The sequence below is a fragment of the Enoplosus armatus genome, chromosome 5, assembly GCF_043641665.1.
Source record: "Enoplosus armatus isolate fEnoArm2 chromosome 5, fEnoArm2.hap1, whole genome shotgun sequence".
Taxonomy (NCBI): Eukaryota; Metazoa; Chordata; class Actinopteri; order Centrarchiformes; family Enoplosidae; genus Enoplosus; species Enoplosus armatus.
Window position 1 is genome coordinate 25905485 of NC_092184.1, and position 19264 is coordinate 25924748.

The 19264-nt window shown below is 44.0% G+C and overlaps 1 protein-coding gene and 3 non-coding genes across 4 annotated transcripts; 2 read left to right on the plus strand and 2 right to left on the minus strand.

Moving 5' to 3' along the window:
• Positions 1 to 2721: 2721 nt before the first annotated feature.
• Positions 2722 to 2813, minus strand: trnar-ucu (transfer RNA arginine (anticodon UCU)). Its single transcript is given in 2 exon segments — positions 2722 to 2757; positions 2777 to 2813. It is a non-coding gene; the product is annotated as a tRNA-Arg (tRNA).
• A 3613-nt stretch (positions 2814 to 6426) lies between these two features.
• trnar-ucu (transfer RNA arginine (anticodon UCU)) lies at positions 6427 to 6518 on the minus strand. The gene is given in 2 exon segments: positions 6427 to 6462; positions 6482 to 6518. It is a non-coding gene; the product is annotated as a tRNA-Arg (tRNA).
• A 415-nt stretch (positions 6519 to 6933) lies between these two features.
• trnar-ucu (transfer RNA arginine (anticodon UCU)) lies at positions 6934 to 7025 on the plus strand. The gene is given in 2 exon segments: positions 6934 to 6970; positions 6990 to 7025. It is a non-coding gene; the product is annotated as a tRNA-Arg (tRNA).
• Positions 7026 to 14539: 7514 nt separating this feature from the next.
• Positions 14540 to 15560, plus strand: dharma. The gene is made up of 3 exons (XM_070906091.1): positions 14540 to 14855; positions 15096 to 15295; positions 15441 to 15560. The coding sequence occupies exons 1-3, from the start codon at positions 14540 to 14542 to the stop codon at positions 15558 to 15560; spliced, it is 636 nt and encodes a 211-aa protein (XP_070762192.1).
• Positions 15561 to 19264: the final 3704 nt, after the last annotated feature.

Genomic DNA, 19264 nt, shown 5'->3' on the forward strand with positions numbered 1-19264 from the left:
ATAACTCACCTCTTTACTCTGAGTTCAGCTGAGAGAGGCGGTGAAGCTGACAGCATTCATTAAATACAACAACAAAGATTAAACATTTGAAGTGACTCCTCTTCTATCTGCACCATACCTGCCACTGTAACCATGGCAACAGAGCGACACGTGCACACCAAACACACACAAACACACACACACACACCTCTCTAAACTCCTATCCCGAGGGCACACAGGACACTGGATACACACACACACAGTCTGTTTCCATCACTTCAGAGGACATTACATTGATTTACATTCATTTCCTGGAGACTTATCCTAACCATAAACCTGCCTAAACTTGAGCCTAATCCCAGCCCTAACCTTAGACAAAGTCTTCACCCTAATATTTAATGATTTACGTTAAGGTGACGTGCCTTCTGTCTCCAAAAGAAAGCCAAATTGTATTTCTGATTCTGATTCTGAAGTCCACAGATTCATGTCCCCACAATATGAGTAATACACGCACGCACACACACGCACGCACACACACGAGCAGTCAAGGTACAAGAAACCGGTTCCTGAAGTGTACAGAGTCTAAATCACCACCCTCACAGTCTCACATCAGACTGCATGCTTCCTGAAAACAGCATGTGCTTAAAATAACAGGAACAGAATGGGAGTTTCGGTTCAAGTGACATTTAAAACTTCTTTTCATGCAAACAGCTCAAATAACACACACACACACACACACACACACACACACACACACACACACACACACACACACACACACAAACAATCTCAGAGGAAGGTGAAAGTGTTTGTAAAGCCGGTAAAGAGGCGGTGAACGTCGGTATGATGACTGACTCACCGGCTGGCGGATGAACTCATTTCAGGAAACGTGGAAAAGTAAAACACGTCCGACTTGGAGGGAAAAGAACACTTCCGGTGATTGAGGTGAGGATTCGGCTGATGAGAGCTGAGAGGTTAAAGTGTGCGGAGGTGAGACATCTTCAGTCTGCTGCAGGAAAACAACGTACCGACTGCAGGGCGGCGGGTAACCCGAACCCACCTGCTGCAGGTAGTTCACAAGCCACGCCCCCTCTGAACCTGCCCCCCCCCTCTCTCTCTTACACACACACACCTGCGTGCGTGACGCTCCAGTGGCTCGGCGCTTTTACGTGCGTCCCATTTTGAAGCGATGTGTCCTACGTCACCTCCTTACACAAACTAAAGAGGACTTTCACACCTTAAATAACTTTCATTTCACTTACTTACTTACTGTGTTCATTTTCTATCGTTTAATGACCATTCAAACTGTTTGTATGTCCACAGGCACTGGTGAAGGACACAGAGAAGTGGAGGTGATTCAGAATGGGACGCGGCCCTGCTGGCCTACTTTAGGTCATGAAACCATAAACACATAAAACTCCACCATCCATCTGAGAACTGTAAAGCTGTGGATTGATCTTTAATTAGAAAACACAGCTCACACACATCTTCATAATGCACTTCCTGTAACAGCAGTAATTATTAACCTTCAGACCTTTCAAAACAAAGTTACAAGCTGATTTCCAAATTTAAACATTTCAGGACTATTTATCAAATCAGTTCATTTAAAGTACAAAATAATTAAAATCAAACAGACTGAAATACACCGCAATAAAATAAGTTAACAAGTAAAACACATAATTTTACACATATATTAGAATTGAAAAAAATAAAACAAAAAAACGAATAAAATAAATTTTTAAAGGTAGATTTTGAAGAGCCATTTAAAAGATGCCAACAACAATACTGCAAGCATCACATCCTCAAATTCAGGAGCCGAGGGGCCCTGATACCTGCGGTCTTGAACCAGGATTTAGGAGCAGCCAGAGGAGTTAACCATATTTAAATATCCTGAGTCTAAAAGCACAGGATACTGGATTCTTTTCACTGTGGAACGTGACTTCTCCCGGGCTGCTGAACTCCCAAATTCACTGAATAAATACGACAACATGAGCGCGGTGTTAACCCTGAAAGCGGAGCGGCCATCGTTAGTGTTATTATTTACACCTGAGCTTCTCTTCCTGCGACAGGCTGAGCTGCTGTGTTTCACCAGCTGGAGGCACGAGACTTGGTCTTGTGGTTTATCTTATTAACACAATATAAAACACTAGACCTTATATATACTTGATACTTATGACACTTGTGGTGTCATTGTGTGACAGATACATCCTGGAAATGTGCAATCAGTCATCCAAATGTAAACGAAAGGGCGTCTTTCTCCTCCACAGGACTTGGATGAGTTGACGTTTATATACAGTTATCTACAGTTACATCAGTCATGTATCTGAGTTATGATGAGTTTTACTTATTTGCACCAATTAAAATAAAATAAATGACACACACACACAAATATGTGTTACTGTATGTTGTATTGACTTGTGTTCAGTCCCTGCAGACCTTAAAGACCCACAGGAAACAGCCCCGATGATGTCATAGTGAGGTCATCAGGGTTGTTTCGGCACACATTTCAAAAGAGAGCGTCTGCGTTACAAACTGCACGTGTGAAACATCTGACATATTTGGGATCTCAACTGGGACAGCTGGCCAACTTATACAGACCCACTCTGGTGGGATTCAAACCCACGACCTTTGAATCACTTGTGTCGTAGGTCGAGTTCAAGTTGGGGGTGTCAACGTCTTCAGTGTTGCTGCTCAGCTGGTTTACAGTTATCTTGCAGGTGAGCACCCTGCCAGCTAAAGACTCGACTCTGGTGGGACTCGAACCCACAACCTTTGAATCACTTCTCCTGAGCTTAACTAGAAGTCCAACGCGCTGTCCATTGCGCCACAGAGCCACATATGTTAGTTGACATGAGACGCCAAAACATGTCACCCTCAACAACTGTATATTAATTATATATTTTATAATTTATAATAAACAATTCAAATCACCTGTTTTCTGCAGCTCGCATGATTTCTTTATTTACAAAATGACATTTAATCTTTTATTTGTTCATACATCACAAGAGACCTGAGACTGAGAGCGACCCGCCGCAGGGATGATGGTAACAGGTACGAGGCCTGAAGGGATCAGAGAGAAAGCAGCTGACTGAAAGTTTGAAGTTTGGATGTTAAAGCTTCTTAAAGCAGACTGAGGAATGACCTCCCTGCTGCAGAACTACAACTTTTTAAACAAAGTTTGGCTGCTCAACATTTGTACACGACTACATACACATCTACACACACACACACGGTTGCACACATATAAAACACACGACAGACACAACAACAAATCACTGCCTGGTTTTTATATGTGTGCGTGTACACGTGTGGCTCATTTGCATATATTTAAATGAGCTCACACACACTCTGCCATACATTGCAGTGACTTTATCTCTATGCAATTATGTAAATGAGGCCTGGTGTTGTAGGACAGTTACGTAAGCGCCGTATTTCAAAAAGAGGTTTAGCAGGAAATTACATAAGACACTGGTTCTGAGGCTATTTACAGCCACGATGAACGGAGCTCCGCCGACACAATCACACCGAGACAATGAGCCGTATTTATGGCTACGAGTAAAGAGGGAATTTAACACCGAGCACGAGCCAAGGAGCCGGTTAATTTAGGTCGACGGCTGCTCAGCTCATCACTTCCACCGGTCATGTGGAAGTCTTTGTGTTCCGGCGGGGACATTTTTAAACTCACTGGTCACTGAAAAACGTAAAGATCCACAGAACATCCCAATCAAAGCTGGAGGGGCCAGTTCTCCGGCTCCCTGCTGTTTACTGGAAACCTCAGCAGGTATCGGTCACTTCCTGTGTGGATCACATCTTCCACCCGACTCCAAACCGACAGCAACGCTCACTTTTTGGCCCCAAACAGCTGTTTACAAAAACATCTTGCCAAGTGCAGCTTTAAGAATCCACTGAGCTGATGACCCCCCCCCCCCCCCCCCCCCCCGTCTGTCTGGCTCACTTTCAGCTGGTGCTGATAATAATTCATGAATCTCAAAGGAATTCTGTCTGACTGTGTTTGACGAGCTCGTTTCAGATTCTCAGATTTTGGCTTAACAGCTAATAAAGTCTAAATGAATTGTTGAAAGAGTTAATTAGAAGGACTTCCATTACGAAAATCTGCCAGTATGTTAACCTTAGAGCTTTTACTGTGGACATGGCTCAGGAAACATCTGTCTTTGTCCCTCAAATGATGTCTTTCTCTATGTGGAATGAAACTCAGGTGTGATAGTGGCAGCAGTACCAAACCCTAAATCATGACTGCTGTCACGCCAAACACGGTTTGCACAACAATTTACATGGGAAATGGCCAAAAGGACCTTTCTTTGAACGTGTTTTTGCATTGCATTGGTGAACACAAGTCTCACCTTGTTCACACCTGTCAAATGATTTGAACGCAGTGAAAAGCTCTAAGATTCCCACCAAATAATGTCGAAGTGCAAACATCTTAAATAGCTGCAGGTCTGCAGTGCTGCTGCCAAAGTGCCACAGCTGGATGCTTCTTTGTGGGGCACATAAAGAACCTGTAACCGTCCCGAGTCCTCACAGGTCTCTAGAAAGTTTACTTTTGCATCTACAAGAAGGTAAAAGTTAGTTAGTTGTTTGCTCTCTTTGCCCAGGGACATATTAGGGAAATATTAGGGACATATTAGGGACATATTAGGGACATATTTCTTCACAGTCAGAAGTGTTTCTAAGATGGCTTACAGATATACAACGGCTCATAAGATGGTGCATGTGGTGTTTTCAACGGCTGGTTAACCTCACTTGGGTGTAAGTAGCTAAAGAGCTAAGTGGGCACACTCCTGGTGTAGGGGCTCTCTTTGCCCCCTCAGTGGCTTAATTCAGTGGATTGGGTTTAAGCAGTTATTGAGCTAAACAGAAGCACTTCTCAGATGGTGAGTAGATGCTTTGGAGTCATTGTGGAGCTGCAGAGGATTAGCTGATGGCAGTCTGCTGACAGATGCATCTCTTGGCTTCAGCGAAGGCATTCTGCATGGTTCACTGAGCTAAGACCACTGAGGCTCGGGGGGGGAAGAGCCTATGATAGCATTAGCATCACAGTCTGCTCTGGAGGCAGAGGTGATACTATTGGCTGAGCTAAACCTTGGAAGCAAGACAGGTTCCTGGTTTGGAAAGGGCCCAGTAGACTCTCCACGCTAAGAGTTTTCACTTGTACTGGAAATTCCTAAAAGTCTGGAGCAAAACTGGACATCAGGTGTTGAAGCTCAAAGCTAGCGCTGCAGTCTGGAGTCTAGTTAGACCTGATTCAGACCTAAATCCTTTGGTTTGTACTGACTTTAATATGTCACACACCCTCTTTAACTGGAAGTCAAACGCGCTGTCCGTTGAGCCACAGAGCCACATGTCACCTCCGGGTCACATGACGTGTCTCAGGCATTAAACAATAAAGCTTGTGTGGCGGAAAGAAGACCAAGTAGTCCTGTATACTTGTGAACCTGTACTTCCTGTGTCTGCTTACTCCTTGGGACTATTTGGTCCAAAAAGTCAAGTGGGGTTTGGGGTTTTGCTTGCTTGTTTCACTTTCAAGATAATGCCTGTTTGGTGAAAATAGAAGAAAATGTCACCTGTTGTCAACAAGGACAACAAACACAGAACATTTGACCCTTTTTGTCATTTCTCTCTTCTTAGTATGTCAGATAAAAGTGGCTCACGCTCCCACTCACTGCCATTAAAAGGTCAGAACTGTTGTAGCTGTAAAGGTCACACACACACACACACACACACACACACACACACACACACACACACACACACACACAGCTTACACAGCGTGCAGCTCGTGTACATTTAAACAAAAGAAAGAGTGAAGGGAGGAGGGTTCAATTATGCAGGGTGAGTGTGAGTGAGTGTGAGCGTGTGTGGGTGGGCGTGGCAAAAAGATAGTAAGGGGTACTGCCAGCTGATTGGTCGATTTGGGTGTACATACGGTGCTCTGATTGGCTGGTTTGTGTCACAATAGGAGCTGTGATTGGCTGACAGACGGACAATGGTCGTGTCATTGGTCAGTTTAGAGAACAAAAGGCTGTTTGGGCATCGAGGCGGAAAGATGAGGAGGTCAATGTGTGTGTGTGTGTGTGTGTGTGTGTGTGTGTGTGTGTGTGTGTGTGTGTGTGTGTGCAGTCCATTTTGTAGTATGGGGGGTGCAACATGTTTCCTGCAGCCTTTTGTGAAAAATGTGATTCGAGTACAAAGTATATCAAACTAAAGTATTTGTATACTTTTGCTGGCCATAATTTTTCTAATTATTATTTCCTTACAAACCAGCCGGTGAATAAAAAACAATCAGCATTTAACGGTTGAAAGAGAACAACAGCTGTGTTTTGTATTTCTACAGCAGTGTCTGGTGTAAAGCCAGACTTTAGGTGTAACACCTCCAGGTATTCTGTCTTACAGTGATTTGTTAAACTAACTGCATGGAGCCTTTGAAGACGACTCTGGTGGGACTCGAACCCACAACCTTTGAATCACTTCTCCCGTGTTTAACTAGAAGTCCAACGCGCTGTCCATTGCGCCACAGAGCCACATGTTTTTAACTTTGTGTGGAACATTTGAAAGTATAAAGAAACAGTACCACATGTTATACAGTTGGCACAAGAGAAGTGATTCAAAGGTTGTGGGTTCAAATCCCACCAGAGTCTGCAGTTATTCAACAGGCCGTGTTTCTGTGACACCTTGTACATCAATGTCAGGTGAGTACAACACAACAACGGTGATGTTTTGTTGTCTTCATGTCAGATGGAGAATGTGGAGAACTGAAGCTGCAGTCACCATGGCTGATATGCTGCCAAATAAACCTCTATTAATTAATATCTCATTAATTTTAAGATAATCCTTATCTTAACATTTGCTATCTATCTAGTGGCCCAGAGAGAGAGAGAGAGACAAGAGGCCGTTACGCAAGCTTTACTGTTTAATGTCTAAAACTTGAAGACAAGTGGCTCTGTGGCGCAATGGATAGCGCGTTGGACTTCTAGTGAAGCTCTGGAGAAGTGATTCAAAGGTTGTGGGTTCGAGTCCCACCAGAGTCGAACATTTAGGTGATGTAGCAAGGCGCAGACATCACGCTGGAAGAAAACTAAGCAAACTGTAAACCAGCTGAAACACAAGGTGCTTTTGGACCGAACCGCTCTGGGGACTCACTGAGAGGACGAGTCCACTGAGGAGCTCCAGCTTCTTGAGAATATAAAACCTTCATCATCATCACCACCAACACACACACTGTAGTTTATCTAGACTCAGTCCCACACACACTGTCCTGCTGCCACAAATACTCCACATGTGGATTCATCCGCTGCTGAAAGTAGTCCCTAACAAAAGCACTGTTTCCTCCTGTTTGAAAAATGTTTGACAAAAACTACAGTGAGCAGCTGTTTGAGGACATTATTGAGCCTTTTTTTTAAAAAATCTAAATATATTTGTGAGCGTTTTCTTTTCTTTTCAATGGGCTTGAAGCTGAGAGCAATAACACCAGCCTTATACTTTAAAATCTGATAGTTAATAACAGCTTGTCTGTATGTGCTATTTGAGCAGACAGAGTCCAAAAAAAAGAGTCCAGATCACATTAGTCCCATCGCCTTTTTGTCTCTCCTGGTAGAAACAGAGTTCAGCCTTCACCTCAGCAGAAACCTGGGGGCGCTTTTGATTCATCGGAAGCGGTAAAGGCCGGCAGATCGCAGCTCTTTGCAGGAAGAAAAATCCTGCAGAGTTGAGTTAAATCAAGCGCGCCTGAAGAGAGATCACATTATTCAGAGAAAGACTTCGCCTCAGGTGGCGAACAGCACGGCAGGAGGGAGGCGGCGCGAGTGTGTGTGAATGGATTTTCCTGTGTGTGTTTAGGCAGACAATGTGTGTGTGGTGTGTCTCCTGTGGGCTATGGAGAGCAGTGAAGGTCGGACAGTTGTCTGATGGCTGTCTAGAGTATCTGTGTGTGTGTGTGTGTGTGTGTGTCAGACAAAGAGTCGGGAGTTGAACGTCTTCCCGTTATTTTTTAAATCATATTATATTCTGATATTAAACAGGTGTTAGGAGTGACAGAGAGAGAGAGAGACAGAGAGGCTGAATGAAAGACAAGTCCATGAGAAGATAAAAGAGAATGAGAGACAGGACAGAGACGTTACATAACGCCCCCAGCAGCCGTCTGTCTGCTCTGCTGTCTGCAGCGCCTCCTGCTGGTCGGACCAACGAGCTGCAGCCGAACCTCAGCTGTGAATATTCAACCCGGCTCATTGTTGTGGAAGTGGCCTGACAGACACGCAGTCGGTCTGCAGGTTCAGCACTCGTGAAATCGTCTGCTACGTGAGGTTCAGGTGGAAGGTGGGCGTGTTCAACGAGCTCAGCCGTCAAAATGGAAGAATTTAAAGCAACTTGGCAGCCGGTTTCAGCTGAAGATGGCCCCCACCATCTCAGCGCCTGTCAGAGCAGATACTTCAGTTTTAGTTTTCATTTACTAAATAAAACAACACAGAAGGTATATATATATATACTTACACACAGAGAACAAATTTAAAGAAGTATACAAATACAGAGATGGAGCTAAACAAAGACAACATGGATATGAAGTCGTTCCATGTGGTAAACTAAGTGTTGCTGTGTACCTGCCATGAATACAATGAACAAGGTGCTTCAGTATTGCAGTGTTATTTCTCAGGAAGTGTTGTGACACCAGGTGGCTGAGTTATTTCTTCATGAGTCTGATGGAAAGCTCCGGTTCTTCGGTCCGGTTGTCCTCCCGTCTGCACGTCGTCACCGTCTGGGAGGAGGCCGATGATTGTTGTGTCGCCTGCAAACTTCAGAGGTTGAACAGGAGTTTAATGGAAGTGTTCCCTGAGGAGCAGTCGTCTGTGTAGAGGAAGAGAAGGAGCAAGGAGAGGTCACATCCCTGGGGGGGGGGGGGGCTGAATGTTGTCACTCAGCGACAACATTTTGATAATTTAGGGAAGAGAGTGGTTACTCTTCTACTTCTACTGCTGTGGAAACAGATGAAGTGAAAGACAACCGTGGCGTCGTCCTGTAATTCCTTTTGAAAACAATTCAACTCCGCGAGAGGCGACATTTTACAAACTCCCCTGATTTGTGCGGCAGCGAGTCAGACATCGAGCAGAGACCCAGAGAGAGTCTTCAGTTCAGGAGACGGTTCATTCACAAGTTAAAGACCAGGATAGTCTTCTTCTTCCTCGCTGAGATCTGGATCAGCTGATGTGAACTCTTCTCTCTTTTACCGACTGATCCGTATCAATAAATGATGATTATTACTCTTAATGTTCTTCCCTCTCTGTGTCTCTCTCAGGGCTCAGGTCATCGCTGGGTTACAGATAACATCATCAGCTCTCCTCCTCCTTTATGTCTGAAGACAACCTGAAACAGTTCAGTGATGGACGGACGGAGCCTAACGAAGCTTTTTACGGACGTGATGTCGCTCTGTCGACTGAAACGACTGTGATGAGATGTGGTTCAGACCTTCATGGTCCCCTCAGGATGAACTGTCATAACTCTGCATCTAGCGCCACCATCAGGTCAACATGTTCACGTGTCCGACACTTTGGTTTATGACCAAATACCTGCAGAGCTGATGACGTTCATCAGCCTCAGCTGGACTCTGTGTTTACTGCTAGTTAGCATTTAGCTCAAAGCACCGCTGCGCTGAAGTTCAGCCTCACAGAGCTGCTGCTCTTCTTTCTGTTTGCGTGGAGAAAAGATTTTCAGCTTCAGGGCATTGAAGACTGAGAGCACGGCGACACCTGCTGGTTCGTGCAGAAGTTATAGTGGAAACTTAACGCGGGGCAAAAGCTCTGATACAACACTTTGTTGATTTCATCGTTTCAGTCAGATTTGTGTGCAATGAAAGTCCCAGAAGGCTACAGGTAGTTTACTCTATAATACTCTTGTTCAGATTGATTATTTAATATTCTACAATAGAATGATTCAAAAATGTTTTGTCCTAATAGCATAAATATCAGTTGCTGTAGTTTGGGCCACTGTGTTTACGACATTTCATATGAGTGACAACGTAATGTGAGAAGTTCATCATTCAAACACTCAGGACTTTAATGTTCTGATCATCTCTTTCCTGGGTTCATCTCCACAATATGTGGAGCGTTAACACCTTCTGAAGCACCGGAGATATTCGAAGCAGCGGACATCATTAATCACGTGGCAGTTTGACTCGACGCCTTGAAGCAGCAGCTTCAGTGTCGTCTGCCCGACTGACCAGTGACTCATCACAAAGACACAGCGGGAGGCAAGTGACTCTGTAGTACTGACACCCAGCCAGTGTTGAGTGTTGAGACCCAGCCGAAAGCCAGTTATGTGTCCTGAACGCAGTGCAGACGAGACACAGTATTGAAACCCAGCCGAAGCAGTGAGCGGACATGGAAGGAGAAATGAGGAGTCGGCAAAAGGCAGAGCGAGCGGAGAACTGAAGCCCGTCCACAAGACCCTGCGAGTGAACTCCAGCTGTGCCTACAAATCAGCCACAGCACGGGGGGGGGGGGGGGGTACTGACAGAGAGAGGGGAGAGAGGGGGGAGAGACACTGACAGAGAGAGGGAGAGAGAGGGGGAGAGAGACACTGACAGAGAGGGGGAGAGAGGGGGGAGAGAGGGGGGAGAGACACTGACAGAGAGAGGGAGAGAGGGGAGAGAGGGGGGAGAGACACTGACAGAGAGAGGGAGAGAGAGGGGGAGAGACACTGACAGAGAGGGGGGGGGTACTGACAGAGAGAGGGGAGAGAGGGGGAGAGAGACACTGACAGAGAGGGGGGGGGTACTGACAGAGAGAGGGGAGAGAGGGGGAAGAGACACTGACAGAGAGGGGGGGTACTGACAGAGAGAGGGAGAGAGGGGGGAGAGACACTGACAGAGAGAGGGAGAGAGAGTGGGGAGAGACACTGACAGAGAAAGAGGGAGAGAGGGGGGGAGAGACACTGACAGAGAGGGGGAGAGAGAGGGGGAGAGAGACACTGACAGAGAGGGGGGGGTACTGACAGAGAGAGGGAGAGAGAGGGGGGAGAGACACTGACAGAGAAAGAGGGAGAGAGGGGGGGAGAGAGACACTGACAGAGAGAGGGAGAGAGGGGGGGAGAGAGACACTGACAGAGAGGGGGGGGTACTGACAGAGAGAGGGAGAGAGAGGGGGAAGAGACACTGACAGAGAGAGGGAGAGAGAGGGGGAGAGACACTGACAGAGAAAGAGGGAGAGAGGGGGGGAGAGACACTGACAGAGAGGGGGAGAGAGAGGGGGAGAGAGACACTGACAGAGAGGGGGGGGTACTGACAGAGAGAGGGAGAGAGAGGGGGAAGAGACACTGACAGAGAAAGAGGGAGAGAGGGGGGGAGAGAGACACTGACAGAGAGAGGGAGAGAGGGGGCGAGAGACACTGACAGAGAGAGGGAGAGAGAGGGGAGAGACACTGACAGAGAGGGGGGGTACTGAGAGACAGAGGGGGGAGACAAAGAGGTGGGGAGACACTGACAGAGAGAGGGAGGGGGAGAGAGACACTGACAGAGAGAGGGAGAGAGAGGGGGAGAGAGACACTGACAGAGAGGGGGGGTACTGACAGACAGAGGGGGAGACAGAGAGGGGGGGAGACACTGACAGAGAGAGGGAGAGGGGGGGCACTGAGAGATAGAGGGGGAGACAGAGAGGGGGGAGAGAGGGAGAGAGGGGGGAGACACTGAGAGACGGGGGGAGACAGAGAGGGAGGGGGGAGACACTGACAGAGAGGGGGGGGTACTGACAGAGAGAGGGAGGGGGGGTACTGAGAGACAGAGGGGGAGACAGAGAGGGGGGAGACACTGACAGAGAGAGGGGAGAGAGACACTGACAGAGAGAGGGAGGGGGGGCACTGAGACAGAGGGGGAGACAGAGGGGGGGGTACTGAGAGACAGAGGGGGAGACAGAGAGGGGGGAGACACTGACAGAGAGGGGGGGGGGTGTGTCTGGACTCCGGCTCAGTCTGGAGCTTCATGACATTTTGCTGATTCATGCTGAGAGAAGAAACTGTGACCCTGCAGGACAAATTCAGCTGTGAGATTAAACAAGACGCTGCAACATACTATATATATACATATATATATATATACATATATATATATATATATATATGTATATTTGTTTTCCTATGTTATGTCTTTGTCTTTGATTTCTCACTTGTGATTTTCTTTGTACATGTTGTCTGATCACTGTTGGAGGGGGCATGTTCATAGCCAACGACTGCTTCACTGTAATTCTTGTTGACGTGACAAATAAAAAGTGAACTATAAGAACGTGTCATGAGTCTACAGTCACTGTGCAGCATGTAGGCAACAACACACTGAGAAAATAATGGATTTAAATTGTCTCATTTCTGTTTAAAGTCACCTGGTGGACAATAATCGAGTTTAATGACAATTCAGTGTTTGATGAGAAGCTGTTTAATATGTTAGCCTGCTAGCTAAGCTATGTATTAGCTAGTGTATTAAACTTTATGACATTATTACTGTACAAGAGTAACAATTTTAAAACTTATAAATGTAATTCAATTAATTAAGTAAAAATAAAGGTAATTCATTGTTACCATAACAAAGTCTTCTGGACAAAACAGGCAAGAATACAATTCAATATATATGAGATTTAAATTTCCAACAATAAATTACAAATGACTCGTTCGAGCTTTCTAGGATGAAATGATCAGACCCATAAAATAAAGTTTTACCAAATATATTGTGTGAACTGACTTTTAGCCATTTAAGTACGAATAAAGAAACATCAAGTATATTTTTTTAAGATAAACAGACTTTTGAAGTCCCTCAGAACTGAATACTGAATTATAATAAGTTGTAAGATGTAATATGATGTTTAACTTTTGAACAGTTGAGCTCATTTTGAGCCTTTCTTGATATTCAAATGTGTAAATATGGAACTGTTCAGGAGCTGTCGTTCCTTCTGCTCTTTCATCTTCAGTTGATAATCTGCTGCTTCTTTTTATTCATTTCATGGCCGTTAGTGTCCGATCAGATCAGAGAGGGTTTAAAGAGAGGACACTGATTGATCTGCTATTGATCACTGATTGATCTTCCCTCAGAAGTCACACTGAGCTAACATCACATCTCACTCACAGGAAACCAACAAAAAAAACATCCATCATATTTATATTTAATATATTTAAAATATTTTAAAGTATTCTGTTAGACAGCTGTTGTAAAACTCACAGGGAAGTAGCAGCAAATATTTCATTTATCAATTATTATACTACTAGTTGACATTTTACTGATAAAACAATAACAAAAGCAATAAAACTGACACGATTTACTAAATAAAACCATTTAGTCTGGTGTGTTTCTTCATTTCAAACTGTATTAAAAGTGAAGTAAAAAGTATGTCTGCTTTGTTTCATTATACCACTGTATATATATATATATATATATATATATATATATATATATATATATATATATATATATATATACTGTACTGATTCCCACTGGATACTACTGCCACAGGTAGTACTACTATAGTACACTTGTACTACTCCAGTAATAAGTAACATAATGGAGCCTTTAATAAAACATTGTTCTGTCTTGTGGACAGAAAGCAGCTTTTATTGATTCTCCTGAGTTTTCAGACAGTTTCAGTCCCGCAGGTTTAAAACCATAAAAATCAGAGAAACGTGAGAAAAGCTCATTGACTTCCGATGACGTCAGACAGTGTGACGTGTCAAAGATCAAACACGCTGCTTCCACTGGTGCAGTGACGGTGTTTGACAGCTCCTATTATAACACATGTTGCCTGAACGACACTGAAACTGTCTTTATGTTTAATAAGTCGCAGGTTGACGGTTTCACTTTGCCTCTGTGCTCTTCGTGCACCGCGAGCGACACCTGCTGGCCACCGACACACACTGCAGGTTATTCTCCCCAAAGACTTCAACTGATCCTGAAACTGTCAGAAATGATTCATGTCTGAACACAAGAGAAGACTGTGTTCAAATACAGAATAAAGTTTCGCATTTGTATTTTATTCTGTTTGCTTTCTGCATTATTTACACATGAACTCTTTTTAAACTTTTAACTGAACTTAATTTGATTTTAGAACAGCTTCTAAATCACATACATGCATCAAATATCAAAGAACAAGATGAAGTATACAACCTTTTTCTGTAAAAAGCTGTGATGAAAAAGAATAAAGCAAAGTTCATTTATGTTATTTTGAATGAATAACATCTGTATATAAAGGCGAGTCTGTGATGGCGGGTAATTAAGTGAAAGTCAACAGCTGAAAAGGAGATTAACTGAACAAAATAAGTGACTCCAGTGAAATAAACAGTCATCATCATCATCATCATCATCAGTTCAAAGAATCAAAGAGTTCAAGAGGTCAAATCAAAGCGCAGATTTCTTCTGTCCGTCTGAACTTCACCCATCAAACACTGGACCTCATTAACATCTTAAAGAGCCGTCAGGTGTCTGATGGCGGCCTCACGCTCTTAAAACTGGACCCTGGAGGACTTCAGAGCTCAGAGGCCACAGGAGCAGCTCTCTGGAAACTTCTTGGGACATTCAAGTCTGATGATGGACGGAAGCAGAGTGTCGGACTTCAGCATCGAGCGCATCCTGTCCCCGCAGCTCGGACACAAGCCGCCGGTGATGGACTTTTCACCGGACGGATATCTCCAGGGGCTCCCCGGCGGATTCAGTCTGGACTCCGGGAACCTCAGACCTCCTGCGCCGGTCCCGGTGCCGATGCCAGGCTGCTTGCAGTACCGAGGGATGAGATTTGGAGAGTCGTTTTATCCGTACGGAGCCGGTTTCCATCACACAGACTTCACCGGGATTCATCCAAACTCCGGACTTTACGTCCACTTCAGCAGCCAGGACCCTGCAGGTATGCAGACTCTGTCAGAGCTCGTTGACCACAACTGTTCAATTCAGACTGAAACATTTTGAGCAATGAAGTGAAAACTTTTAGGAACTTTTTAAATTGAATTTAGGATGAAATCAGACCTCAGTGCGTTTTTTGTTTTTATTAATAAACTTTGAAATCTTGTGAAAAGTTTTCATATAAAACATTAAACATCATGTTTAACTCATCGACATGTTTTTCCTTCACTTCTCTTTTTCCCAGATGCTCAGTTAGCGGGTTACCATGGTTACCACCAGGCCGGGGTGTCCGCGCAGTCGCGTCAGAAGGCCCGGATGAGGACCGTGTTCACCGACGGTCAGACCAAGCAGCTCGAGGCGCTGTTCCAGCTCACCGACTACCCGGCGGTGCAGGCGCGCGCCGAGGTGGCGAGGAGCACCGGGCTGAGCGAGGAGATCGTCAGGGTGAGTCTGCAGAGCTTATATATATAGAGTTATATATCTATATATCGATATATATATTGATATCTTTACAGTGCTGCTGGTCTAGTTCTGTTAACACTTCTCCTGTCAGAGAACACGCAGTTTAAACTCCTCTCTCGGTTTCCAGGTGTGGTTTAAGAACCGCAGAGCCCGGAGGAAGCGGCAGTGCAGCGGGTCAAAGGTCAAGTCCCCCTCCCCTCCCTGCAGCGCCGGAGCAGAGAAGAAGCTCTTCACCTCCTTCCTCTGAACCCTGCAGAGCTGCTCAGGGGTCAAACTCATCCTGCGCTGGGCTCTGGCCTTCAGGGGTCAAAGGTCAGCCGGCACTTCAGCTGCAGGTGATCCAACGTGACGCTGAACTGGGATGATGCGTTCAGAAGCTGCTGGGAAAGTCAGACACGGGAGACCTCAGAACCTGGGGACAGTTTCTTATGAAATGTTTGGCTGCAGTTTATTCTCCACTTATAGTTTTCTAGTTTTAAATTATTTTGTATTTCTATGTAATTTATTGAAATCAGTGTATTAAAGATACTGTGTGTAGGTTTTTAACACAAGCACCATTTGTAACCTTTCGTTAAAAAATAAATGTAGTTATCATGATATGAATTCAGTCCTGTGTTGGTTTTTATTTTTATTAACTGTATAAATTATGTTTCAGGGGATATTTATAGGAACAGAATCACAACACCACGTGATTTATAATCTACTTTGTATTGAAACACATTCTACTGTCATCCAGTGCCATTTTGATGAAAACTAGTTTCTTCTTTATTTCATTTTTCACTTTTTGGGGATTTCTTCATTAGAACGGCGAAAGGAGACGAAGGTGTACTCTGAAAATTGACCACTAGGTGTCGACGTTAAACATGTTCTGTGTCAATCAAATGTCAATCGCTGTAGTGTTTCTGTAATGTGAATTATATTCAGTCAAAGCAGTGGGCAGGAGAGGTAGAAACAACATCAAATTCTTTATTATATTCATAGAGTCGTCACTGTTATTATTAGAAGCACTTCCATGCTGATGAGAAGAAGATACACATATTGAAAAATCAGAAAATACTGAGAGAGAGAGAGAGTCAGAGAGAGAGAGAGAGCATGCAGTGAGTATCTGTTAGGATGAGGACGTCCGATGCTCGTTCTCCCCTGTTTCCTCTTAAACGGCCGGCAGCTTCACACACTTTTAAAACAGGAGTTACTCACACACACACACGGACTGTAATCGAGCACAAACACACACTACAAAACCGGAGAACATAAAGTACACTTAGTGAAGTTATCAAAATATAGGCTATATACTGTATATTTCAAGACTTATTAATGTTAAAACAACCAGTGCTGAGTTAGTTTCTATGAGAATGAGTTCAACATTATATTCTCAGACACAAACACCAATCGATTATAGAGGATTTAAAGGACAAAGCCAGAGATTCGGAGTGTTTTGTATCAACTACAAATCACAAAAACCTTTCCTGCTGATCATTTTACAAATCATCCGTCAGTTGTTGAGTTCCTTCCTTCCAGGCAGCCGTCGAGTTGAGCTCTTTTGTCTTGTGTTCAAGATAAAAAATATCATTTAGGACTATAGGTGGGAAATATTATTGCCGTTTTCAAAGTGGCAGATTGTCCCAATGTAACACGGCCTTATGTGTGGTGGTCATGTCATTTTTGGTGCGTTGGAGCAAGCGATCCGACAAATCTTGCAGCAATATTTCTGCTGTAAAAGGTTGATACGGTGTCGAGTAGCCTGTTTTAAACACGAGATTACAACCGGCAGCAGTTCAGAAACCTTTTTCATGTCCAAATTCACAAACTCTGTATTTGCTTAATGTTCATCTTCTTGGTTTGATCTTCAGACAACGTAGCAGCCAGCTATCAATTCTTGGATGTCTCGTAATTCTTGAACAAATAATATAAAGGAGACCAAATTTTGAAGTTTTTTCAGCAGGTTTCACATTAATTTTCTTGCCCGGAAATAAGGAAATACATGTAAAAACTTTAGAAACGAGTCAGCAGAAAAGAAGTTTATAGTTTGTATTTAAAGCCCTAAAACAGTCAAAACCAGTGGAGTCCTTTAAATGGGGCAAATGAAATAGAGAATATGTCATGAGGAAAGCTTAAGTAACATTTTGTTTGATGTGAGATGATTAACCAGTGACTCACTAGTGACACTTAGTGGCCAAACCAGAGAAAGCTCCACATGTACACAGCAGTAAGAACACTATGTTCAAACCAACAGAGGCTTCACTGGTTTCACTGGGACATATTGACTGTACTGTACGTTTACTGTACAAAGACAAACCTCACCATCACTGTGGCCCACTGACGTCTATGTTCACCGAGGATGAAGGCTTCAGCAGAGTCAGCTGACTCTCTGGAGCTTCACCATTAAACAGTGTGCTGCAGCAGCTTATTTGTAGCAAAACACATCCTGTGTGTGAAATTATAAACAGATGTAAACTACAACACGTGGAGTTACTTTAGTTCAGCTTTGGATGGGGCGGCAGAGGAAAGTAGCCAACAGAATGGATGTAGGAAAGTAAAGCTGTGAGTCATCTGCATAGCATGTTAACATGCCATCAAGATTCTCACGTTTTCAACAAACTGACTTCCAGAACATTTAAGGAACGTTTCAACAACCCAGAGTCTATGCTACTGATGCAGGAGTATTTCAGAAAAGTGGCTAAAAGTCTAACTTCAGTTAGATGTGGAACATCTGGATTTCTCGGTTTGATAACAGTTCATTTAGTTTTCTCAATTAACTGTGAACTTCAGAAGGATGCTAAAATCTGCTGGAATTTGCAGGGAAATTGTACAACAATACATTTTAGTCCTGCTACCCGGGGAAGATTGTAGTTTTCAGGAAATTCCAGTAATTTCTGTCATTTGTAAGGAAATGTTGCCGCCTGGGAAGCTACTTTACTGAATTCCATTGCCTTCCATGCCTTCTGTTTGCTCTGCAGCTTGACAAGGAGGTGAAACCAGCTGAACTGCAAAGAGACCTTTCACTGTCATTAGGAAAAACGGCCTGACGGAGCTCTGCAGCTGGTTGAGATAACTGAGCACCGGATGAGTGTAAGCGCTGGAGTTAGCGTTAGCATAATGTTGAAGCTGATTCCACGGGCACAAAAAGAACAATTATCAACAGCAGTGTGCAGGAGCAACCACAAAGTGTTTCCTCTAGCCGAGGCTGCAGAGCACAAACACCAACTGAGAGAAACACTCAGCAAACCACCAACATCAGCATTCAAGTTCTTTACTGTCAGTCTGAACTGAGACACAATCAGAGTGACGAGAAAGTTTCTTACTGACCGGCTTCAGAGGCTGCTGGATTCCAAAAGTCAAGAACCGATTTTGGGATTTTACCAAAAGTAAATTGTTGTTTTCTTTACTGTAAAAAAAAAAAAAGATTCTCAATTGCACATTTTTGCAATTCCAAATCACAGTTTACGCTGATACAGACAGACATGAATTGTTTTACAGCTCTGGTGCATGCAGTTGGATTTCTAAGTTCTGTATGTTTTACTTCCAAAAGTATAAAAAGTCGTTCTGGAGCTGTAAAACGAACTACATCTGTCTGAGTAAATGTGGACGTTGACACGCGCTCGTAAAGTGAGGATTTGTCATTTATATATTTAGACTTTGGATTTCCACAGTTGGGTTTATGTAGTATTTGTTTTGAGGTAAGTTAACTGTATTTTCACGGCTGAGGCCACTTTGCAGAACATAAAATCATATTGGCTCTTAAACGTTTGGATCCACCAGTCATTCAGGTGTAAGTGTTCCTCTTTGACTGGTCTGGTTATGTTTTCAGCCTGAAAGCTTCTGAGCGTGTCGTCCCCGGCAGCCTCGACCATCAGAGTGAGTGTGTTCATCTCTCTGTAATAGTGTGCTTACAGAGTGTAAAGAGACATTAACACAGGAACCATTTCCACACAGAGATAGGTACACTGTTCA